Raw genomic sequence first — 25176 nt, forward strand, 5'->3', positions numbered from 1 at the left:
TTTGTAAATAGTGCTGCTGTGAACATTGGGGTGCATGTGTCTTTTTGAATTAGAGTTTTCATCTTTTCCAGATATATGCTGCCCAGGAACGGAATTTCTGGGTCATATGCTAGTTCTATTTTTAGTTTGTTAAAGAACCTCCATACTGTTCTCCATAGTGGCGGCACCAATATACATTCCCACCAACAGTGTAGGAGGGTTCCCTTTTCTCCACACCTTCTCCAGCATTTGTTATTTGTAGACTTTTTGATGATTGCCATTCTGACTGGAGTGAGGTGATACCTCATTGTAGTTTTGATTTGCATTTCTCTAATTAGCAACGTTGAGCATCTTTTCATGTGGCTGTTGGCCATCTGTATGTCTTCTTTGGAGAAATGTCTATTTAGGTCTTCTGCCCAATTTTTGATTCGGTTGTTTGTTTTTTTGATATTGAGCTGTGTGAGCTGTTTGTATATTTTGGAAATTAAGCCCTTGTTGGTCACACTGTTTGCAAATATTTTCTCCCATTCCATAGATTGTCTTTTCATTTTGTTTACGGTTTCTTCTGCTGTGCAAAAGCTTATGAGTTTGGTTAGGTCCCATTTGTTTATTTTTGCTTTTATTTCTATTGCTTTGGGAGACTGACCTAAGAAAACACTGGTACGATTTATGTCAGAGAATGTTTTGCCTATGATCTCTTCTAGGAGTTTTATGGTGTCATGTCTTATATTTAAGTGTTTAAGCCATTTTGAGTTTATTTTTGTATATGGTGAGAGGGTGTGTTCTAACTTCACTGATTTACATGCGGCTGTCCAGCTTTCTCAACACCACTTGCTGAAGAGACTGTCTTTTCTCCATTGTATTTCTTGCCTCCTTTGTTGAAGATTAATTGACTGTAGTTGTGTGTGAGTTTATTTCTGGGATCTCTATTCTGTTCCATTGATCCATATGTCTGTTTTTGTGCCAGTACCACACTGTTTTGATTACTGTAGCTTTGTAGTATTGTCTGAAGTCTGGGAGGGTTATGCCTCCAGCTTTGTTCTTTCCCCTGAGGATTACTTTGGCAATTCTGGGTCTTTTGTAGTTCCATATAAATTTTAGGATTATTTGTTTTAGTTCTGTGAAAGATGTTGTGGGTGATTTGATAGGGATCACATTAAATCTATAGATTGCTTTGGGTAGTATGGCCATTTCAACAATACTAATTCTTCCAGTCCAAGAGCATGGGATATCTTTCCATTTCTTTAAAGCATCTTCAGTTTCCTTTCTCAATGTTTTATAGTTCTCAGCGTATAAGTCTTTCATCTCCTTGGTCAGGTTTATTCCTAGGTATTTTATTTTTTTTTGATATGATTTTAAAAGTGATTGTCTTTTTTTTTTTAACTTTCTCCTTCTGATATTTTAGTGTAAAGAAATGCAACAGATTTCTGTATGTTAATCTTGTATCCTGCTACCTTGCTGAGTTCGTTTATCAGTTCTAATAGTTTTTGTGTGGAGTCTTCACAGTTTTCTATAGAGAGTATCATGTCATCTGCATATAATGACAATTTTACCTCTTCCTTTCCAATTTGGATGCCTTTTATTTCCTTTTCTTGTCTGATTGTTGTGGCTAAGACTTCCAATACTATGTTGAATAGAAGTGGTGAGAGTGGGCATCCTTGTCTTGTTCTAGAATTTAGTGGGAAGACTTTCAGCTTTTCACCATTGAGTATCATGTTGGCTGTGGGTTTGTCATAAATGGCTTTAATTATGTTGAGATATGTTCCCTCTATACCCACTTTGGTGAGAGTTTTTATCATGAATAGATGTTGAATTTTATCAAACGCTTTTTCCACAACTATTGAGATGATTACATGGCTTTTGTCTTTTCTTTTGTTGATGTGGTATATCACAGTGATTGATTTGCATGTGTTGAACCATCCTTGTGACCCTGGGATGAATCCAACTTGATCATGGTGTATGATCTTTTTTATATGTTGTTGGATTCGGTTTGTTGAGGATTTTTGCATCTATATTCATCAAAGACACTGGCCTGTAATTTTCTTTTTTGTTAGTGTCTTTGTCTGATTTTGGTATCAGGGTCATGGTGGCATCATAGAATGAGTTTGGGAATGTTCCTTTGTCTACAGTCTTTCGGAAGAGTTTGAGAAGGATCACTGTAAGTTCTTCTTTTTATGTTTGGTAGAATTCCCCAGTGAAGCCATCTGGTCCTGGACCTTTGTTTGCAGGGAGTTTTTTTTGTTTTTCTGTTTGTTTGTTTAATTACAGATTTTATTTCACTTCTAGTGATCGGTCTGTTCAAATTACCTATTTCTTCTTGATTCAGTTTTGGTGGGTTGTATGTTTCTAGAAACTTGTCCATTTCTTCTAGGTTGTCCATTTTGTTGGCATATAACTCTTCACAGTATTCTCTTATGTTTTTTTGTTTTTCTGCAGTATCGGTTGTTATTTCTCTTCTTTCATTTCTTATTTTGCTTATTTGGGTTCTCTCTCTTTTCTTCTTGGTGAGCCTAGCCAGAGGTTTGTTGATTTTGTTTATCCTTTCAAAAAACTAGCTCTTGGTTTTATTGATTTTTTTTCTATTGTTCTCTTTATCTCTCTTTTATTTATTTCCTCTCTGATCTTTATTATTTCCTTCCTTCTGCTGACTTTAGGTTTTGTTTTTTCTTCTTTTTCTTTTAGGTGGTAGGTTACGTTGGTTTGTTGGGTTTTTTTTGAGATTTTTCTTGTTTTTTGAGGAAGGGCTGTATCGCTATGAACTTCCTTCTTAGGACTGCTTTTGCTGCATCCCATAGATTTTGTATAGTACGTGTAACCTCATTTTTAAACATATTAAAATTCTTAGGACCCCACTTCAGATCTACTGCCTCCTCTCTTAATGTGGGCCCCAAGACTGACCTCAGGAATTGTTATAATTAGGAGATTTTGAAAACTACAGACATGACGTCCTACCTGCAAAGCCTGCTCTGAGACTGTGTTCTGAGGACCATGCTGCGGCCCCTCTCATGCCCCGTGCTCCTGGATGGCTCTTTGTGTTGTGTTTGGTGATTCTAGCCTTTTCAGTATACTGTGATTGGCCTAAGTTAGGTACCTCTTTGGCACCAAATAAAACTTACTGGTTTATTTCTGTTCCCCCCAAGAACAACAGTCACGGTGACCGGAGGACTGGCGGTGGAGGTTAGGAATCTCCAAGCTTTAGTGAGAAGATGCAGGGTGGCAGCTCATGGGATCGGGTGCTCCCTCTGTGCTCCTCACTGTCCTCAGTGCTTTTTGCGCATTATCTCCTTTAGTCCTCACAACGCCCTCCCAGGAAGGTCTTCTTATTCCTGTTTTCAGACAGGGAAGCTGGGGAGTGGGGCAGGTAAGCGTCTTGCCCAAGGTCACCCAGCTAGGAAGTGGCAGAGGCAGTGTGGGTCCAAGTTTACCTTTGAACCCAGTGCCTCTGAGATATGAGCGTGACAGGAAGCCCTGCAGGGCTTCTTAACACACGGAGTGGTGGGCCCTCCCAGAGATCTGAGTGGGAGGTCAGGGCTGGGGCCCAAGCCTCCACACATCTGACAAGCTCCTGTGCTGCCGGTCCCACGACCAGACTTTGAGAAGCAAGGCTCTGCCCCACCCTGCTCCCCTGCCTCACCGCGTCTGCCCGTGGTACAGGTGTGGGTCATGTCCTGCCTTTCCCCATCTGTGGGGAGGCAGCTGGGATGGTACAGAGCCCACAGGCTGGCAGCCCGAAAGGCAGACAGTGGGCATGGCAGCACTGGCTTCGCAGGGTAGCTGGTAAGGACTCAGAGGATAATGTGTCTGGCCAGGGCCCAAGGCCAGGATCGCAGACAGTGGGCCCATGGGTCACAGTGGGTCTGTAGACCCATTTTCACTGGCCAGCACAGCTTTCAGAACGAGTTGATCTAGTGGCTGACATTTCAACATCCAAGACACAGCATTATGATCTGTGTTTTCCAGCTTCCTCTGCACAGTCGGAAGCTCTCACCACGCTGGGCCTGCACTTCTGCAGGGGCTGGGCCCTGGGAGCTTAGCAGGGGTGGCTGCTCTCCTGTGGCTCCAGTGCCCACAGGGCCTCGTCATCCAGTTTTCATCCTTGGCCCCCATTAGTGCATGGTATTAACACAGGACATCGGACCTGAGTTTGAATTCCATATCTGACTTACTGTCTCTGTGTCCTCGGGAAGGTTAATTAGCCTTAGTTTTTACTCATCTGCAAAACGAGGAAAACAAGGCCCACTCTGCAGCATCATCATGACGGTGAATGATAATGTAAAGCAGTGAGCCTGGTGCTGGGCAGGTAGTGGAGGTTCAGCCTCAAGTGGCCTTTATGAAATCATGTTGCCTTATAGGAAGGAAAAAACCACGCGGAGCCCTTTATGGCATTCGAGGGTGACAGTGTGACTTTTGATGGCAAAATGGGGCCAGCTTTTATAAGATACAGTGCAGCTTACCCTCATCCGTGGGTGGTTTGTGAAAATACCCAAATACCAGCTCGTCTGCCCCACTCCCCGGCTCTCTTGTTGAACTTTGCCAACAACGAAAGAAAATGCTCAAGTGTTCTTTTCTGTGGTGTGGGAGGCAGGGTGACCCGGCTTTTCTCTGGCATTGCTCTTGAACTTTCTAGTGACTACACATAGTGGCTGATTTCTTTGCTGGTTAAAGGTTAAGCTGCTCCCTATTAGCTTGACTGGTTCAAGTACTGATACATTCTCATGGTCATCTGCTTGTTCCTGGACTTTCTCTGCTTGCCTTTCCTCCAGCATGAATTAACTAACCTGTTTTCTTTTGTGTTTTTTTTTTTCCTCCCTCTAGATTATTTGCTCTCTAATAACTATGTAAATTCTATCATTGTCCATAAGTTTGACTTTTCTGATGAGGAGATTATGGCATATTATATATCGTTCCTGAAAACGCTTTCATTAAAACTCAACAACCACACGGTCCATTTCTTTTACAATGAGGTAAGTAATTACAGAGGGGCACATTTGGGTGGAAAGCTAGCCAATCAGAGCAGCCCCTTTGGTCTGGGTGACCTCTGTTTACAAAGCACTTATGCATTCACTGTTTCCTCATTTTCATAGCAACACTGTTTGACCTTGGCATGCTTTAAATTTTTTTTTATTTAACAAGCTACCTTTTCCGTTTTTAATGTAAAATGCAATTTGCACTACCTGAGAGCATGATACTCTTGGTAGGGAGAAGTGCCCAGAAATTAACTTGGGGTCGTGTTCCTCTGTTGGCAAAACAGGAACTCCAGTCAGGCCCAGCTTTGCCACTTCCCTGCTGTGTGACCTTAGAGAAATCCCAGTCCTCTGAGCCTCAGTTTCCTCGTCTGAGAAATGGGGATGATAGTTTCTACCTTGGAGGGTTTTCCAGGGGTTGAATTAAATGAGCTGATGTCTTCAAAGCAACTAGTATGTACCTGGCTCCCTAAAACTGTAGCCATTGCCATTCCTTATAAGCTAAAATCCCTGGTATTCCTTGAGAGAATCACTAACAATTTAAATAAATAAATAGCCGTTGTTCTCACAATGAAGAGGAGCTTGAACAATCAGGTCAATTTATCTCACATTCCAAAAGGTACAGATGCTGGCTGTCCTGGGGCTGGCTCATCCTGTGGCTTGACCACTTCATCAGTGACCCAAGCTTTTCCATCTTCCTACTCTGCTGACCATACAGTTGGCATCTGTCTTGAGGCTCAACCCCTCATGGTCTCAGGATGGCTGCAGGAGCTCCAAACATCACATACTTACATGCCACTGCCAAAAAGCCTGATGAGATCACATCCCTTCTTGTGCCCCCTTCTAACTTTCCAAAAAACTTCTTTCTCAGAAGCCTCCCAGCAGACTTCCTTTCCTGTCTTGCAGGTCAGAATTCTGTCACATTTCTCTCACAGTGTGTCTGACATTGGGGAGCAGGCTGGCAGGGCAGTTCTGGCTCAGTCTCTCACGAGGCTGCAGTCATCTGAAGGCTGGGTTAGGGTTGGGGGATCTGCTTCCAAGGTGGCTTGCTCACATGGCTGACCATTCGGTGCTGGCCATTGGTGGCAGGCCTTGGTTACACAGGCTCCTCCAGGGTCCACTTGAGTGTCCTCACAGCACGGCAGCTGGCTTCCCGTAGAACAAACGATCCTAAGAAACCAAGGCAAACGGTAATGCCTTTCAGGACTCGGCCTCGGAAGCCACATGCCATCCCTTCCACTGTATTCTTTAGGCCACACAGGCCAGCCCTGACTTAGCGTGAGAGGACGCACAAGTTGTGACTTCAGGAGGAGAGGGTCATTGGGCCGTCTTGGAGGCCACGTGCTGTCTGCATGGCAGATATCTTCTGATCGGTGGTCACACGTGCTGCACAGCCTGTATTGTAAGTCAGACCATAGTCCCAAACATTTCCTCTGAGTTTGGGCAAAATTCATCTAGCTGTCTCCATGGGATGTGGCAACAGCAGCCTGCACCTTGACTTTCTTTGTCTAGATTTGTAGTGGCAAGAGCTGGCCTCAAAGGGGAGAAGTACTAGCTGCCAGTCACAAAGTGTGGGGCACTTTGGAAGATGGACATTGTGCGGCCCAGTGCCTGGCCCACAGTTGGTGCTCACTAAATGTGCCCAGAGACCAGAGGGGTGCGGTTCGCGTTCTCCCAGAGGCTCTCCCAGGCGGAAGAAAACCCACCTGCAAAGTTCAGACCAGAGAGGGAGCCCCATTCTTCCCCCACTCGGGTGCAGCTGGGCTTCTGTGCACCTGGTGGGGAGGGCAGAATGTAGGGATTCTGGGGCCCGAGTGATGCTTCTGGAAGAGTATCCTGCTGATCCTCAGAGGAGTGGTAGGAGGCTGATTTTTGAGCTGGACTTAGTTTCCTTTTCTGTGGACCAGTGCAGTAGCTACCACCTGTTACGTGCACATCTGCTTCTAGTGCTCAAAGTGGTGTTGCCTTCATTAGACAGGTGTCACCTCGCTGAAGGTCATGGGTTCCCTCTTCCCCGCCCCTCACTGCCTGGGGGTGCCCTCCAGTCTGATCCGGAGCCATGTGGAAAACTGGCCAGAAGAGGGCAGCAGAGTGCGCCACAGCGTGCTGTAGCCCGGATCCTGTGTGCCTTTTCCTTAGGGCTCCATCAGTGGAGTTCTTTGGTTCTGAACTGTTTTGATCTGTTCTGATGACCCCTTTTTAATGGCAGAAGATTCCCGAGACCCTCCTTTTCCATGATAATGTTTACACTTTTAGTGTTTCCAAATAGGGAAATATATATTATAGGTTCTGAATGTAGTCAGACTTTGCATTTGCCTCTTATTAGTAGAAGCGGCATCTAATAGTAACAACTAGCATTACTACCGAGTGCTCGTTAGGTATCAGGTGCCAGGGTAATCACTGTACCTGAAATAATCTCATTTAATCCCAGCAACCATGAAGTGGGAATTATTATCCTCATTTTATAGATGAAGAATCGGAGGCTTAGAAATATTACATCACACAGCTAAGAAGTGGTAGGAAAGGTCATGAACCCAGGCCTGGCATTTCCTAGACCCGCTTCTGTTTCTTCCACGGTCTCACCTTCCCAACCCTCCCCACATTCCCCATTGGGAATGAACCACTGGCTTAAGGTTCACGTGGGTACCTTTTTTTTTTTTTTTTTGGTCTTTTACTGAAGTCTCTGATAGGATTCAGAAAGCTGGGGTAGGGGCCAGCCTGTCTTATGGGTCTGTAACTCATTTTCGGTACTTCTTGTGTTTTAGCACACTAATGACTTCGCCCTGTACACAGAAGCCATCAAATTTTTCAATCACCCCGAAAGTATGGTTAGAATTGCTGTAAGAACCATAACTTTAAACGTCTACAAAGGTAAGGTTCCTTCTGAGCTCATGCCTCATGGGGTTTCTAACTTGACCGCTAGTGCTGGCTCTCCTGAGTCCGTACAAACAATTCTCTGGTGGTAACAGAGAGCTCATTTATTGTAGCTGGGGCTGCCTGTCTCATGAAAGGTTGTCATCATTGAACAGTTAGCTACCCCCTTACATAAATTTGTGTGCCACCACCTTCTCTATGCACACTTAGTTCTGCATGTTAAAGGCCTACTCGTTGCTGATACACAGAAGTCATGCATGTCCTAAAAGAGGCACATGTGGGACTCGGAGCGGCCATGTGATAATTAGGTAAGGCAAAGCTGTCTTTGAAACGTGAGAGTTAAATTCTTGCCTTTGGCCTGTAAAATATACTTCAGTATAGCCAGGGGGTATGTTATCTTTAAATAATGTATGAGAGCATTTCTTGTCGCAAACAGCAGGGGGCAGTATTGCATTCTCAACCGGCTACAAAGCCCAACAACAAATTCCTCCTTTCTCCCAAGAAGTACTTAACGCCCAAATCATTGCCTCCAGGAGAAAGCCCTTCCGTGGCTCCCCGCCCGCACTAGCACAAAGGCTGGCTGGACACGAGTTTGCCGACCTGGAATTGCCCTCCAAGGCTACGGACACTCTGCCTAACACCGGGGTTATCTCCCGTGTAGTCACCACCCTGGAGCTGGGACCCCATTTTCTCAGGGACCAATGTTTTGACCTTCATGAGTTATGATGTTATTAATTGAGATGACTCCTAATTGGGAGGGGGCGGGAGCTCCTCGGGGACTCACTCCAGCCTGGTTCTGGGGTTGCCTTAAATTGGAGAGCCTTCTAAGAGCCCAGAGGGGCCCATCCGGGGGTCGCAAACTGAGGACCTGAGGGCCAAATCCAGCTCTCAGACAGGTTTTCATTGGCTTAGATATTTTTTGAAAAAAAAAATATAGTTGTCAATATTTCAAACTTGGGAGAGCTTGGGTAACAGTCTGGATTTCTGACTTGAAAATGTAGGTGTGGCTGCTTGGGCCCACAGTCCTGCAGGGCAGTGGTGAGCTGACGCTGAGAAGCAGCTGCCCGCTTTGGGGTCAAGGCCTGTGCTCCCCCGTTCACCCACTGGGCCGGCTGGCTTCGCTCACCAAGTTGTTGTTGGCCAGCCTGCGGGCTTCTGAGTTTGCGACCTGGTCTGACCCCCAGTCTGGCCGCCTCAGGCTCTCTGCTCTCTGCTCTCTCTGCTCTCTTCTAACCTGTGTCTTTCTGTCTAGATGCCTCCTGCCCTAGCTCTCTGCCCCTCTGAGCAACTGTCTTACCCTCCCAGTTCCTAACCCTGTTAACTGTGGTCTGTTTTTTGCCTTTCCTTCAATGACGATTCCCGTGTTCCTTATTCCAGTGTCATGTAAGTTAATAACTTCTGGTTTTCTGCTTTCTTAACTTATCCTTACATGCAAATACAGGAAACTTGCTTGAGAATGGTGTAGTTTCCATTGTAGTCTAGCTAAATGCACTGCTGATAAGTAGGCTTCCTAAAGCACTATTAATGTCTACCTTTATTAATTGATTTTATTAATTATAAAAATAACGTAAGAACTACCTTGATGAGTATAGTTTTCTGCATAAGGTAACCATTTTTAAGTATTTCCAGGAAAGACAGAGAAGATTCAGATTATAGTAGAGGGCTTTTTCATTGTGGTTTTGTTGTTGTTGTTGTTGTTGTTTATATCCCCCAAGTTATATTTGGTAGCTTGACTTTTTTTTCCCCTCTTCTTTTGTGGATTTTCTCAGTGGATAACCAGGCCATGCTGCACTATATCAGAGATAAAACTGCTGTCCCTTACTTCTCCAATTTGGTCTGGTTCATCGGGAGCCATGTGATCGAACTCGATAACTGTGTGCAGACGGATGAGGAGTAAGTGATCCCCCAGGGTGCCTGTTAGGTAGACAGAGTGCTTAGGGGAGAATTCCGTTTTTGTAGAGAAAAAATAAACACTAGAACAAAACTTACCCACCTATGTGTCCGCGGAATATGGACTTCCATACTCTGAAAGGTTCTGCCCATCTTTCCACTTTTCATAACAGTAGAAAGTTGGAAACAACTCAGATACCTCCCAGAGGGGAATAGGGTAAGTGAATCCAGTACATCCGTAGATGGGGTGCTAGGCAGCTGGTAAAAAGATGAAGATGATCTGCCACTGGTGAATGGATAAACAAAATATGGTATTTGCGTGCAGTGGAATAGTATTTGGCAATGAAAAGGAATGAAGTACTGACACATATACCATGGATGAACCTTGAAAGCATTATGCTCAGTGAAAGGATGCAAGGGACCACCTAGTATATGATTCCACTTATATGAAATGCCCAGAATAGGCAAATCCATAGAAACAGTAGATTAGTAGTTTCCTAGGGCTGGAGGAGGGGTGTGGGGGGGGGAATGAATATACTAAAACACATAAAATTGTGTACTTTGGGTGAAGTTTTTGGTATGTGAATTATATTTCAGTAAATCTGTTAAAAAAAAAAAATTAAGTTGGTGATGAATAGAAGTTCCAGAACAGGATTTCTCAAACTCTGCACTATTGACCTTTTGAACTAGGTAATTCTTTGTGTGGGGCGTCCTGTGCATTGTAGGGTGTTCAGCAGCATCCCTGGCCTCCACCCCCTAGATGCCAGTAGCCTCCCCTTTCCAATTGTGAAGACCAAAAATGTTTCCAGATGCTGCCAGACGTCTCCCTTAAGGAAAAATTGTATCAGTTGAGAACCACTGCCCCAGGGTGACAGCTTCGCACAGATCTGGTAAGAGGCATACCTAGATGGGGTCAGGACGATGAAGGGACTCAGGAAGGAGGTCTCCTGGGGGCAGAGGGCGAGAGAGAGAGAGAGAGAGAGAGAGAGAGAGAAAATATCAGCTTCCATATTGGGAAAGAAGCAAGGCGAGGTGGATGGCAGATCTGACGGGGCATTTGGGAGGATAAGGACCCATACAGATATGGATAGTCATGGATATGAGACATAATGAGACACAACTCCAGAAAGAACAGAAAGTTATACAAGGAAGGAAGTGAACTCCTGGTCCTCCCTGGGGCTCTGCAGTGAATGGTTATAATGTCAACACCAGTTGCTGATGACTGCTGGGTGGGGAAGGGTGGAGGGAACACGATAAAAGGAGGTCATTATGTAACATCTAAAATGGCTCAATCGCAAAATAGAGGTCCTTGTAGATTTTCTAGAAATACAGGAGGAACTATCCACAGAAACACCTAAAAGAGTTGAAAACCGCTTCCTCTGGAGAGTGGGCAGGGGTTGGGGAGGCGGGGCCAGGAGCTGCTGCGTTTTATTATCAGCTCATCAGTACTATTCGATTTTTAAATCCATCTGCATGTATTACTTAGATATTTTTTAAACTAAAGGTTTAAAAAGTGAAGTGCATTAAAGATCCTGCTGAAGGAAAATGAACACAGTATTTTATTAAGTGCAGGGGAGGGGTTGCAAAACATTGTGTATAAATGTTCTAGGTCTCATGGGAGGTAGATTCATGGGTGCTCATTATACTACTAGGCTTTACAATGTGTATTTGCTATAAATATTTACTAAACATCTTATTAAAGCATAATAAGGAATAATTATCCAAAATTATGTAAAAGAAGCAAAATTGATCCTGTCCTTATTTTTTTTAAAAACATATGTGATTAGATGGATAGATATGTAGCACCTGCCTTTTAGATGTGACTATAGGGAGACGTGGAAATAACGTAATATTATCTGTTAGTGGTGGGACTAGGAGACTTTGATTTCTTTTTGCTTTTATTTTCTTCGTCTGTCTTCTACAATGACCATCTATTACTTGAGTAATAATCATAATAAAAATAAAAGGTCTTATGGTAGCTAGATTGCTCTTTGCAACAGATAGCGCTTTGGGGGAGGTGAAAGTGCCCCATCGGCTGTTTCAGTGCTTCATCCTTGGCAGAGACCGATCCACTCGTGGGGCCTGGTGGCCCCAGTGCCTGTTGCTTCACTGGAAGCAGGCAGGGCCTCCTGGGGCTTGGGGTGGGGTGTCACGTCCTTGCGCTGTGCCCCCCATACAGACGGGGCCTGTGGGTTGGACGCGGCTGCTGAAGCCTGCTTCTCTCTTCAGAACTCCTCTGGAGCATTTTAATTATCGAGGATTTATTGTTCCATTAATGCTACTTATCTTGGGAGCCAAGGGATCTTGCCACTTGGACTAGTGGCTGCTCTTGTTTGAAATGGCTTGCTAAGAGCTTCATTGGGTTTTGCTTTGTTTACCCCTTTTGTTTTGGGCTGTTGTGGTGATGGTGGGGTGAGTTGTACTGAGGCCCCCAGAAAGTGGGGGGACCCCATGAGTCCCCTAAAATCGAATGCAGTGGACCTGTCCGTTCTCTCTTTCTGTAATCCACTGGTAGGGCCAGGATGGGTGTCTCTCGAGACTGGCTCAAATATTTGTTTGTGAATGAAGTGCCACCTGCGACCTAAGTCTCAGGCCATTGGTTCTAGGCTCTGAGCTTTGGCGTCCGGGCTGAGATGGGCGTTTCTCCCGGCAGGCATCGGAACCGGGGGAAGCTGAGTGACCTGGTGGCTGAGCATCTGGACCACCTGCACTATCTCAATGACATCCTGATCATTAACTGCGAGTTCCTCAACGACGTGCTCACAGACCACCTGCTCAACAGGCTCTTCCTGCCGCTCTACGTGTACTCGCTGGAGAACCAGGACAAGGTGGGCCGGGCTGAGGGTCGTCTGTAGGAGGGGAGGAGCAGTCACCCCAATAGGACGGGGCTTTGCAAGGGACCAAGGCTTTGAGCCTGAGGGAGGTTCTTTTCAAAGCACGCTGGCTTCCCTTTCCTTTCCTCTTATTTCCTGAGAAGGGGTGGAAGGAGAGGGAGAGAGAGACAGAGTATATGAGTGTGTGTGTGTGCATGTGGACTGTAAATGAATGAGAAAAGATTACTGACATCACAAGGAAACAGGAAACTTCTACAAATTCAGGCTTTTGGTTTCTATGCATCCTTCTCTTGAGCTGTTCTCATCCCTGGTAAGTTTTTCGGAGAGTTGCCAGAGCTAATTGATTTGGAGAAGATCCAGCCAGCCACAAAACTCGCACAGAATGGACAGGAGGGGGCGGAGCGCACCTAGGAAAAGACCCCGGGGCAGTGACTGTCCACAGTCACAGGCGCGAAGCCCTTGTGGGGGCGGAGCCTGTTCAAGCGCACATCCTCGGGTGCCCTCTCCCTCCTCTCAGGGATGCTGGCTCAGTGGGTCTGGAGTGGACCGGGAACCTGCCCCGCAAGTGATGCTGAGCTGGTGGTTCTCTTTGCCCCCGTGAGAAATGCCACTTCCAGGAGGGGAGACCTTCGGCCGGTACCTCTAAGAGTTAAGGGGCAGAGGCCTTGGCAGGAGGCGGGACAGAGCCAGCTGGTTACTCTGCAGGGGCTTCGGCCTCTGCAGATGTGTCCCAAGGAAGTATAGCTTGCTTTCTGGAGATGGAACATGGGGCTTCTTGTTAAAAGTAAGTGAATAAAAGAAAATTGCAACCCTAACGAGATCTGCCAGCTGCAGCTCTGGGAGGCAGAGAGAAAGCATGGGAATTGGAGTGTTCAGACGTGGGTTCAAACTCTGCCTCTTCCCTTTCCTCATTCTGCGACATTGGATGAGGCAGTCAACCTGCCTGAGCAGAACGAGGGTCCTGAAGATCCTCACAGGGTTGGTGGGAGATGGAGCTCGTTGAAGCCCAGTACAAATGAGGGGCTTCTCGGAGGCCAGAGTGCCCCAACTTCTCCCTGCCCCTCTCCTGAGAACAGGCCCCTGGGGCCTCTCCTGCTGGGCTTCGGGCTCTCGGTGCCCAAACTGGGGGAAATTAGCATTCTTGGTAATTTAAGGAGCTAGTTCTTCTCTCGGGTCCAGCCTCTAATCCGTGACTCATGGTGAAAGATTTCTCAGGTGGAAGAATAGCGGCCTTGCAAATGGTATCGGATAGGATTAGGTTGTGAACTTATTTTGCAGGGTGGACTTTGCCACCAGGAAAGAAGAACCTTAGGGTCTTGGAGGAAGTCGGGGTGCTGGGCGCTGCTCCTTCAGACAGATGGCTTCTGGCTTCATGGATTTTGTGCTGCTCACATGTGTAACCCAGGTTTCTCTGTCTCTTTCCCCCAACCTTCACCAGGGAGGAGAACGACCGAAAATCAGCCTGCCGGTTTCTCTCTACCTTCTGTCCCAGGTACGTCTGATCGTTCACCTGTGTCCCCACCACATTGGGGGTCCTTGGAGTGCTGCTGCCTTTCAGAAATTTCCCAGGCCACATTGCCCCATCTTCGCTCTCTGTGTCCCCCATCCTGAAATGAAATAACAACACTGAGTAGAGGTGCTATGTATCTTCTTCGTGGTAGTACTTGGAAATTTAAGGAGAAATAAATCAAACCTGACACATATGTAGTTGGTTTCTACTCTGGGGCCTGAGGTTTCCAAAACAACCAAGGAGTATTCTAAATACCCTAGAAATGTGGGCTGGGTGGCCCCTGTTCTCGGCCATATTGAAATAAGCCCCAAACTGCAGGACCCAGTGTGTGTACACACACAGCAACCGTGGTTTAACAAACTTCTACTAATGAGGCTGTTTTTAAAGGCTTTTGTCATGGTTCTAGTTCCCAGATTACCTTCTGGAGGGTGTCTTGTAGCAGCCTTAGCACCCAGATTTGTGTCTTGAGCCAATTTGTCTGCCTCCCCCTCTTAAACAAGTGTTTCCTTCTCGTAATTATATAATATTTACAAGAAGGGAAAAACTCCATGGTGACCTAGTTACATAACTTTAAAAATATTTTTATTACAAGCATTCCAGACTCTCAGGCCATCTCATTAGACTGTCAAGTAGTCAGACGTTTGACCAGAGCTCTGTTCCCACTTTTGCAGTGGCCCAGGTATTTATTTGCTTTGCTGAGAGCATGTCCTTCTCACTTGGTCCCTGGGCCGTTTCGAGTTTGAGGCGGGTCTGTCTCCCGTTGGCCTGAGAAGAGAGATGCAGACCCGGCCTCTTCTCAGTGGCGGGGCCAACCAGGATCCGCATGTGGCCGGCTCACGTTGCTCCCGGAGTCTTGTTCTGGGGGCTCTGTTTGCTCAGAGCTGCACGCCGACTGCTGAATGCCCCTCTGTGCGATGGAGCTCCATGCAAGCCCCAGCCCCTCCTGGCAGCAATTTCCGCTGCCTCATTACGAATCTGCCAGCTTCTCCTGCTTGGGATTCTGGGAGTCTGGCAGGACCCGAGCAGGCCGGATGCTGAGCCACAGGAATCCCATGGCAAGCGCCCCCAGGACCCTTCAGCTGCTGGTACACCCCGAGGAGCACGGGGGTCAGGCCACACTTTTTCTCCGAGAACCTGTTTTCTCCTGCTTTCCTCGTGAAGGACCAGCAGCTCAGGCACCTAATTACTTGTTTCAGTCTCTCACAAAAAGCATTGTCATAGGCGTTCCTCAGCCTGAGTAAAGGGTCTCGCTCCCCTGCATTTCCATGGAGCTTTATGATCACGTTGCCCAAATGTGTGAAAACCTCGAATTGGGTATAAATCCCGGTCCTTAATTAAACTCTACATCAGAACATCCTTACAAATTATTTTACAAGCATTGCTACTAAACCAAGAAAATTCACATTAACGACGTTAATTTGGTGTGACGAGGATGCTGTCCAGCTGAAACTAAACCACCACTGGGGACGAGAGCATGACTCGGGCAGGCTGGCCCAGCCTTTCGAATCTGGCCCACACACGCTTCCACGTACCTTGCAGTGACCAGCCCTCCCCAGGCTTTTCTCCGTCCAGAGCCCAGGAGGGAACGAACACCATGTGTGTCCACAACAGCCCTTGTCACGCAGGCCTTAGCAGGTGCTCACTGAATGTTTGTGGACTGAATTCCTTCGTCGTCATCATAGTCACCCATGCTTGAATGCCTGCCGCAGCCCTGGACGTAGGCTAACCCATTTGGTCATACTGTCTAGTCTATGATAGCGTTTCTTTGGTGTTTTAAAAACAGGTGTGCTTCTTTTGTTGTTTTAAGGTGGGTATCACATTTGTCTATTCTGCCTGTACCTTTAATCTGAATTGTATTTATTTTTTTGAACAATATATTCACCCTACTCAAACAGTACAAGATAACATGTAGGGAAAAATCTCCCTCTTACCTCTGTCCCCCACACACCCAGTCCCGCTCCCCAGAGGCAGCCAGTGTTTTAGTTCCTTCCAGAGACGGGGAGAACTCTGCCAGAGGTTCTCAACTGGTGGCGATTTCGCCCCACCCTGGGGGACGTCTGGCAGTGTCCGAAGACATTTCTGGTTGTCACGCCTGGGGGAGGGGCTGCGGCTGGCATCTAGTGGGTGGAGGCCAGAGATGCTGCCAGATATCTTCCAGTGCACAGGACAGCCCCCCACAGCAAAGATGTGTCGCCTGACAGTAGAGCCGAGGATTCGAGACCCTGTTCCCTGTATATATAAACAACTACAAATGGGCGCACACACCCTCTGATATACAGATGGTCCATACATCCCACACTGCACTGCGGTACCGTGTTGCCTTTACATTTTAAAAGAAACCAACAGGTGTGTCTGAGCCAGCTTTGCAAGGCGGTTTCGGTACCCTGATTCCTCAAGCCATTCCTCTGAACGCTGGGCAGCAGGATGGGGTGGCCGGGCCATCCCAGACAGCCCAGCACCTTCTGATGTTGCCTCCTGGCACGACTCGGTCTGTCTCTGGCCTGTGCGGCTTTTCCTCCCCATGGTTTCCACACCTCCCAGTGCTGCCCTGGAATTCTGGTGCACTCAAACCCATCGCAAGGGTCAGAGCTCATTCCAGGGATGGGATCTCCGCATAGACATCCTCTGCCAAGTCCTTGATTGGAACAGGGCTCGCCAGCCCCTTCTTCTGTGTAACCGAAGTGCTAGGCCGGTGCCTCCTAGTCTTAATCCTAATCGGATTTGACACTGAAATGCCTGTGGAGAGGAAGGAGGGTGTGGGTTTGGCGCTCCCTTCCCACATTGCTCCACTTCAGCCAGATTTGGCTGCAGCCGGCCTGAGGGACAGTCTCGCTTTAATGCACTTCCTTCCGCCAAAGAACAGCCAGCCAAATAGGTAACAGTCTGAAAGACGGAGGGCCCAACCCTAGAAGGAGAAGAGTATAACTGGTTTCTCCCCAGTGTGACCCATTCTTTGGGTTTTGCATCACCGGGATTGCTGCTGAGACTCATGTAACCCAGCCTTGTTGTTTCAGATCAAGGAAGGAAGAGGTTGAAAGTCTGCACACTTTAATGTGCATCCCATTTTTTTTCCCCTCACCAGGTCTTCCTAATTATACATCACGCTCCCCTGGTGAACTCATTAGCTGAAGTCATTCTGAACGGTGATCTGTCTGAGACATACACTAAGCCCGAACAGGATGTTCAGAGAAGCTGTGTAAGTCATTAGTGGGGGACTGTCTCGAGACCCTGATAAAAAGCCATTGCTCATTTTGTTAATGTGTGTTTCTTTAAAACCAGAAACCAACATTCTGCTTATTACAGCACTGATGATGCATAAGCTGTTCTGGGATTCAGGGAACCTAATCAGTCTTGACATGCATACCCAGAAGAATCTGGGGTCGGGTACTAAGAGTGGATGTGACTGAGCGTATGTTATTGAACGTGGAATTGTCCCGTTCTGGGCCTCAGGTTGTGTATCTGTGAGACACTGTTATTGGGGCCGAATGAGAGAATACTTTGTCTGAGGCACCAGCATCTGCAGAGGATGGGCAGGGAGCATCTGTGAATGACACAGACCCCATGAGAGGGTATTAGGGAGCAGTGGGGACTGTGACAAATTGGAGGGTATCTGTGTCCTTTGTGAGCAGCCGTTGCTCACCCCAGCCTGCAGTTCTGCAGGAACGTGGATGCTGTATTGCCAGGTTTCCTCATGTTTCTAGAGATGCTGGAAAGCTGCATTTTTAGGCAAATACTCCCAAGTTTTAAATTATCACCAACTGTGGCCTAAACAGCATGTTTGTGGTTTGTGCATGTTTGTGCTCTGCTAAAGGGAAACCCTGATCACCAGGGTGATGACTCCTCCCGAGGCTTTCCCTGCTTGGCCCTGTGTCTTGCCTGCCTTCCCTCCTCCCATCCTGTTCACACACACACTGAGCTCCAGGCTACCTCAGTCCTGGCCCTGCTTGCTTTTTCCCCAGCGTGCCCTGTGCTTTCTTCTCTCCACACCTGTGCCCTTAACCCTACCCACTGCCTGGAAGGCCCTTGCTCCTGGTTCCCTCTCGTTAAAGGTCTTACCTGCTCTGAGCAGGCGTCTTGTCTGTCATTGGATCTGCTGCAGCGTAGACTCCACATACACGTCTGAAATGAGAGGTGTTTACACAAAGGCCGCTTCATGAGAGCTCTGTCTCTGCAGCCCGGGTCTCAGTGGGCACACAGGTGAAGGGGCTGGGCTTACCCTTGGGCAGTCGACTCTGTGGTCATAGCTGAGCGAGTGGGTGGAGAGTGATCCCGGAGCGCAAAGGCCCAGCACTGCCTGGAGTACAGTTACAGGAGGCCCCTGCCCGTCTGGTCTTTCCGGTGTACAGTGTCTTGGCCGGGCCACTGTGCTTTTTTTTTTTTTTTTTTTTATTAGCACCTTTAATTATTATCCATTTATTTATTTGGCTGTGTTGGGTCTTCGTTTCCGCGCGAGGGCCTCCTCTAGCTGCGGCAAGCGGGGGCCACTCTTCATCGCGGTGCGCGGGCCTCTCACCATCGTGGCCTCTCCTGTTGCGGAGCACAGGCTCCAGACGCGCAGGCTCAGCAGCCGTGGCTCACGGGCCCAGCCGCTCCGCGGCATGTGGGATCCTCCCAGACCAGGGCTCGAACCCGCGTCCCCTGCACTAGCAGGCAGACTCCCAACCACCACGCCACCAGGGAAGCCCCCGCCACTGTGCTTTTTAAGGCTCATTAGAGCCTTGGAAAAGGTTTCCAGAAACCTTCTATCCTCATTGGTGGTGGCGTTAGTTCAGCTGAATTGAATGGGGCCTTGTCATGGTTCTTGTGTGGCCTGTCCCTTCTTTGCTTCATTCAAGTATTTATTAAGCCCCTTCTTTGGCTCAGGCATCATGCTAGCTCTGGGGATATACAAAGCCTAGATAGCCTCTGTCACGCTGGAGCTGTACAGTCCAGCAGGAGAGACAGACTGTGATTAAGCTTACAAACAAGTGTACTATCTCAAGTCTTATATGTGCTCTAAAAGGAAGGAGTAGTGTTTGGTGAGAGGATTTAACCTGGAAGTGAAGGGGGTGACGAGTGATGAATAGGAAGGACTCCCCTAGTGGTCCATGTTGTGACAACACATGGGCTATAGAATGTGGAGTTGACTTAGTGTTGATGCAGCTGGAGATATTTCTTTGCAACTTTCTTAAACTCGCTTTTGCTGAGTGAATGCAAGTAATGGAACGTTGAGTCAGAAGAATCAGCAGGGCCTCCAGGCAGGGCTGCTGAGGACCCCTCCAGGCAGCGGGTCACCCTGGGCAAGTCGTTTTACCCCATTTAGAAAACAGCGAGTGTAGGTCCCACTCGGGAGGGCCGTGGTGAGGATGGGGAGAAGATAGATTTAAAGTGCCCATCAAGTGCTTGACAGGCTGCAGTCTGGCCCTCAGAGCTGTTTGGTTTGGTCTTCACAATGTTTGAAAGAAAATTTTATGAATCGCCAACTTTAACATTTGGGAAGTTTCACATGAAAGTCCAGATTTCAGGATGGTCTTGAACAGTTGGAAGATCTGGTCCCGGCTGTGCGTGTGTTCCTGCAGGAAGCTTCTCAGAAGCCGCCCCCGTCAGATGAGGCATGTGTCTGCCGTCAGATTTGCCCAGTCCGCCCCCACCCAGCCTGCTGCTAACTCATACTACATTTATGTTAATAACAGACCAGAATGGAGTGGGTTCCTTTGGACTTTGTTTTGTCACATGATTTCCAGAGCCCAAGATAGCTGCTAATGGCTCATTGCACAATGTCTATAAGACCTATAAGACCCTCGCTGCTGAAGTTAGACTTGGTGTTCCAAGAGGTGGACCCAGAGACTGTTGGGGTGCTTGGGTTTGCAGGTTTTTTTCATTGCAATTCATTGATGTGCAGTTGCAGGAAATAATACAGAGAGATCCCTTACCCTTTCCCTAGTTTTCCCCCAGTGGTGACATCTTGCAAAACGCTAGTACAATGTCACAAGCAGGATATTGACATTGATACATGGGGGATTTGCAATTAGAGCAAAAGCAAATTGCAGGAAGTTACTGGTGACCTCTCAGCTTAGGATACCCACTTTAGTTGAACCCTCTAATTGGCGGGATTGTCTAGGAGATCTGTTCTTTTTCCCAATGGCCTCCCCTTGGGATGAGTTCCTGCCTCCGCTGTGATAGATGCACGGCGCTCGTGTGGTGGCCGCCTGAACTGAAAATGAGATTCTTTTGAGTGTGGAAGGAATTGCCAGCCCAAGTGAAAGTGTCAGCCTTCTACTTCCGGATATTGCCTTTCCCTGGGTGTGAAGTCGAAGTTTGTTGTATTCTGACGACTGCAGTTGAAATTCGGGAAGAGTTTATCTCATCTATGACTTGTTTGACAATAGTCCTGGTAAGATTTACCTTCCTTCCCTCTGAGCAAGAACTGTCTCCTATTGTTTCCTGCCTAACTCGGATGTGGTTTGATCATGCTTGTTTTAAGTTTCTTGGTCTTTTTTAACCTACTTTCTCCTTCCCGTAATTTGTAGATAAGTTACTGGTATTGCTTCATTTTACCAGCAGACCTTTTACAAAACCAAACCAAAATTGAAGAGAAAGAAGCAGAGGGGAGAGTAGAGTTATTTGAAAAGTCTGTAATTTAGGGTTAAATTGAAAACACATCGGCATGGTTAGATAAATGTCTAATTGAAATTCATCTGTGCATTAAAATCATATGGTTCCTGCTAAGGGATAATTCTTGCTATAATTTTAATGCAGAGCAGATAGTGTTTCTTGTCGGGGAAAGCAGAGTAAGAGAACACTCATTCTGAAACTGCTAACATCTCATTGTTTTTGCAAAATGAACATACAGATTAGATTATGGGATATGCATCATTACCTGTAGGTACTTTTTTGTTTTTGAAGGGACTTTTTTCATCCTGGGTTTCTGTGGAATCGCTTCCTTGGTTTTTGCATTCGTTCATCCATTCCCTGAGTAGAGATGCACTGGTGCCCAGGAAGGGCACGACCCCTGCCCTCACTGGGCTTCCCAGCCCCCCTAGAGGACGGGGGACGGTGTCTTAGAGACGTCTGCGTCGCCTGTGCTGTCCCGGGACTGGCCGGAGATGCTCGGGGGCTCACAGCAGGCACGAATGGCTCAGTGGGTGAACTGGCGGCGGGGTCACAAGGGCTCTTGTGATGTCCTTCATGACTCTTAGAGCCTGACCCTCACATGCCGCCTTCTCTTTGCTCGGGGGCAGAGTGGGGAGGGAGTGGCATCTTTTGGTGCTGTTCCACATTCTGTCTGGTGCAGTGGACTCTGCAGCCAGGCTGCCTGGGCACCTCAAATCCTGGCTCCTCGTCTTACTAGGTGTGTCCGGGGCAGGCTAGTCCACCTCTCCCGGCCTCAGTGTCCTCACCTCTCCAATTAGAATAACAACAGCGGGTTTGCGGCGAGGATTAAACGCAGCTTAACGTGCTTATTCCAGAGTCTGGCAGACATCACGGCCTAAATAGCAGATGTTAGCTTCAGAAAGGTCTTAGTTTCTGAGGCTTTGGAACAACCCTGCATCCCCTACTTGGGACCTCCCTTCTTGGGATGGTTAACACAGAGGCACACTTAGTGTGCCCCAAAGGGAGGTGTCCTGTGACCAGACACAAGGGCGCAGAGGGTCAAGTGTAGCGGCCATGACGACAGCGGTGACGGCACCAGTTGTGAACGTTGCCGTGTAGTGCCAGCAGCTGAGCCTCTGTGTGCAGCTGGGCCTCCACCTCAGCTGGCCCCAGATTCTACTCTGGAAAGTGCAAATTCTTAGCCAGCCAGCATGCATTCACGTGGTTGGCCGGCTCTGAATTCAGAGTGGGGACAGAATTCTGGGGCAGAATAGGCTTGTTTGTCCCAAAATGAGAACATCTGCCGTCTCTCTATAGCCACCAGTTCAGCCATTTGGGATGGTCTCCAGGTGATTCTTGGGGGATCCAGAAGGGTGAGCGCACACTCAGAATGTTAGCCACCGGTTCTCCACGTGACACCTGTCCTTCCTGGGAGCTGGACCCTCTGTTGGCAGAAGACTGCTGGGGCGTGGTATGTGGAGCTGGCAGCTGAGAAAGTAGCAGCCTGGCTTCTCTGGCTTGTGTGTTTGCAGAAGCAGAGAGTTCATCATTGGCTTGGGTCCCCGGGTTGCCACTGCACGGCTGGCTTTCCAAACCAGGCTTGAATCAGACGGCAGCAGAGCCCCCCGAGGATTGAATGCATCGGGCAGGATAGCCCTCTGCGGCCAGGATTAGAGTTCCCCCATATCTTTCGGTGCCCCTGACCTTACCTGTAACCCCCGGGGTAACCAGTGCTGGTTCCAGAGCACACATGTTCTTCTTCCTGAAAGTCGTAATCGGCTTCTGGGAGGGGGTTGATTGGGAACACCAAAGGGAAAAAATAGACTTGTATAAATCAAGGGCCTTAGCTGGCACAGTTGCAAGCATTCCCACAAAGAACTAGAACTTGTGTGTATTCTCCCGTTTTGCAGGGCCGTTGTGGTCTAGCCCATCATCCCTCAATGGGGTTATAGCTCCCAGGCGCCCCCGCTGCCTGCAGAGTCCTGTGTGTGGCAGCCCTGGCTCGCAGGCCATGGGGGTTTGACAGAATCAGAGAGAATCCAGGGTGCAGCACATTCCACATAGGAACCGTCGCCTCTCCCTTCCTCCTGTGCGGAAGCGGGGGGCTGCACAGCTGATGGAAGCCCTGCGGCGTGGAGGCTCACAGAGGCGTGGCCTGTAGCCAGGGCCACCGGTGACTGACCTGCGGGGCTGCGGGGCTGCGGGGCTGGTCCTGGTCCAGGGAGCAGAGGAGGGCCAGGGATTCCCGGGCTGGCCACAGCCTGGAGGAGCTGACAGGGCCAAACACAGTGGGTAATGCGGGGGTGGGCACACAGAAGGTTCTGTGACTCAGGCCTGAGCTGGCTTTTCTGTCTGCCCCGCAGCATGACACAGAACGGACTGGGGCAGCCACGAGGCTGGAGACCGCTCAGAGGGGGCTCGCAGGGGCGAGGCAGTGTCACGCCCGCCCGGCTGAATGGAGACCTCCCCTAGTCTGCATTGAGCCATTGGTGGCTTCTTCCAGGTCTCGCCTGAAATCAGGAAAATCGAGGGTGGGGACAGGAAAAGGAGGCACCCACCACTTCTGCTGTCTGTGCCCTGGGGCTTTGTGAGTTTTTATCAGCGGCCAGGCCCCTTTGGGCATTTGAGTTTTTTAACTAGACTTTGAGTTCCTTGAAGCTGGGTTAGCGTTATTTATTCATCTGTTCAATACATAATTACTGGGTGTGTACCAGGCAGTGTTCTAGGACTAGGGAGACACCATGAACAAAACAAAGACCCCCCTGACTTCCGGGAGCTTCTCTCGTAGTGGGAAGAGAGACAGGAACCATAAAACTATTAACGAACAGCAGAGCATGTTCTGATGTGAGACGTGCTCTGGAAGAGCAGCTATAGTGAAGCAGAGGAGGGAGGGGGGCTGTGCTAGGAGGCTTGGGAGGGGTGCACTTCTCCATAGGGTGGCCTCACGGGGAAGGTGACATTAGAGTGTAGATTTTAAGGAAGTGAGGGAGCAAGTCATGTAGAAATCTGGGGGGAAGAGCATTTGGGCCAGAAAGAACAGCCAGTGCAAAGGCCCTGAGGCAGGAGTGTGCCTGGTGTGTCAGGACCAGCAAAGAGCAGCGTGGTGAGGCAGAGTGTGGTGGGGGATGAGGCGGGGGTGGGGGGGGAATGAGAGTCCGAAGCAGGTGGCGCCTTTCAAGCCATCGGAGGACTCAGGAGTTTACGCTGGGGGAAGTGGGAACTTCCTAACCTCAGGGTCCACAGTGTTTGGCATGCAAGACAACTTCAGTTGTCTTGAAATAATGAATCTCAACAGGGACGGCAAGCACCATATCTCTAAGGAGCAAGGAAATCCCGTCCTGGTCAGGGCCAAAGTCCTCCATCCAGGAAACTGGGTTTTGCTCGGGGGTTGGGGGGGGTGCTTCACCCGACAGGAGGCTGGGGGGCTGCACATGGGTAAGAATAGGGCCACTCCGGTCACTCACTGCCCAACCTAGGACAAGTCAGCGTGGCGGGTGGGTGTAACTCTCATCCTGGAGGACGGATAGTGTGGTTGCCCCCGTGTGTTCTGAGTCCTGGCTGGCCTGAGATTGACTGCCCGCTGACCACTTGCTGCGATGCTCATAACCTCAGGGGACCCCCCCTGGGAACCTCTAGCCAGGTATGGGGGCAGATTCTTGAAAGCTTCGTGAGCAAAGAAAAAAAAAAAAACCTGAAAGGGCTTTATTCGGGCCATCGGTATTGTTCTGGGTGAAACTTGGACTGTGGATGGTCCGTCCCTAGCAGGAGCAGCGCCCCTCTGTCAGGCACTGACCACGTGCCAGGCTGGTTGGCGTGCTTGCTCTCCCTCCTCCCCCACCTCCTGCCACGGTGTTTCGGGAGCACCCACCCATTCCAGGCTGGCGTGGTGCTGCCCTCAGGGGCTGCAGGATAAGCAAGATGGACAGACGAGGTCCCTGTCCTGACATCCTGGTGGGGAAACAGACGGTAAACAAGCATGTCAACACAGATTTAAGGTTTGCGTCTGGGAAGACATGGAAAACAGCTTTGGGAGATGACAGTGAGGGAGGTGAGGTGCCACTGGATTTGAGGACGAAGGATGAGGAGCTCATCTTGTTGAGAGTGGGGTGGTGGTGAGGGTTGGGCTGGGCAAGGCACGGAAGATGGTGGACCAGGGACCTTGATGGTTATGAACTGGCTGTCTGGGATCGGAAGAGGAGCCAGAAGGCAGGCAAGGTACTGGGCCAGCGGGGGAGGGGACGTTTTCACTTTACAGACGAGGAGCACACTCATTCACCTCCTTACCGTCTCATTTTAGGCCCCTAATAACCCACGGGGTGAGGCAGTGTCATCATCACATTCTCTGCATGCGGAAGCCAGCGCTAACTTAACAGGGGTTAAGGGGTCCTTCTGTCGTCCCCCAGTTGTGCGGGATTGCACGCGTCCAGCCCCAAGTCCCCAGGCTGTTTCTACTTCGTGCTCTTCTGCCACCATCCCCAGTGATGGTCTCCAGGTTAGCGTGAGATGTGGGGTTCTGGACCGAACATTTCAGGTCACTGAGAGTCACCACTAT

The 25176-nt window shown here is 48.6% G+C and overlaps 1 protein-coding gene across 11 annotated transcripts in view; it reads left to right on the forward strand.

The window, feature by feature from the left end:
• Positions 1 to 25176, forward strand: part of CLEC16A (C-type lectin domain containing 16A) — a 207838-nt gene that overhangs the window by 20542 nt on the left and 162120 nt on the right. For 10 of the 11 annotated variants that reach the window (XM_061209908.1, XM_061209910.1, XM_061209914.1 and 7 more), the window contains 6 exons: positions 4795 to 4943; positions 7709 to 7814; positions 9587 to 9710; positions 12361 to 12535; positions 13980 to 14033; positions 17134 to 17247. In XM_061209908.1, the coding sequence (XP_061065891.1) occupies positions 4795 to 4943; positions 7709 to 7814; positions 9587 to 9710; positions 12361 to 12535; positions 13980 to 14033; positions 17134 to 17247 (722 nt within the window). The remainder of the gene's footprint in view (positions 1 to 4794; positions 4944 to 7708; positions 7815 to 9586; positions 9711 to 12360; positions 12536 to 13979; positions 14034 to 17133; positions 17248 to 25176) is intronic. The other variant, XM_061209918.1, reaches the window with a different exon arrangement.

Source organism: Eubalaena glacialis, chromosome 13 (assembly GCF_028564815.1).
Source record: "Eubalaena glacialis isolate mEubGla1 chromosome 13, mEubGla1.1.hap2.+ XY, whole genome shotgun sequence".
In the NCBI taxonomy this organism is placed as follows: domain Eukaryota; kingdom Metazoa; phylum Chordata; class Mammalia; order Artiodactyla; family Balaenidae; genus Eubalaena; species Eubalaena glacialis.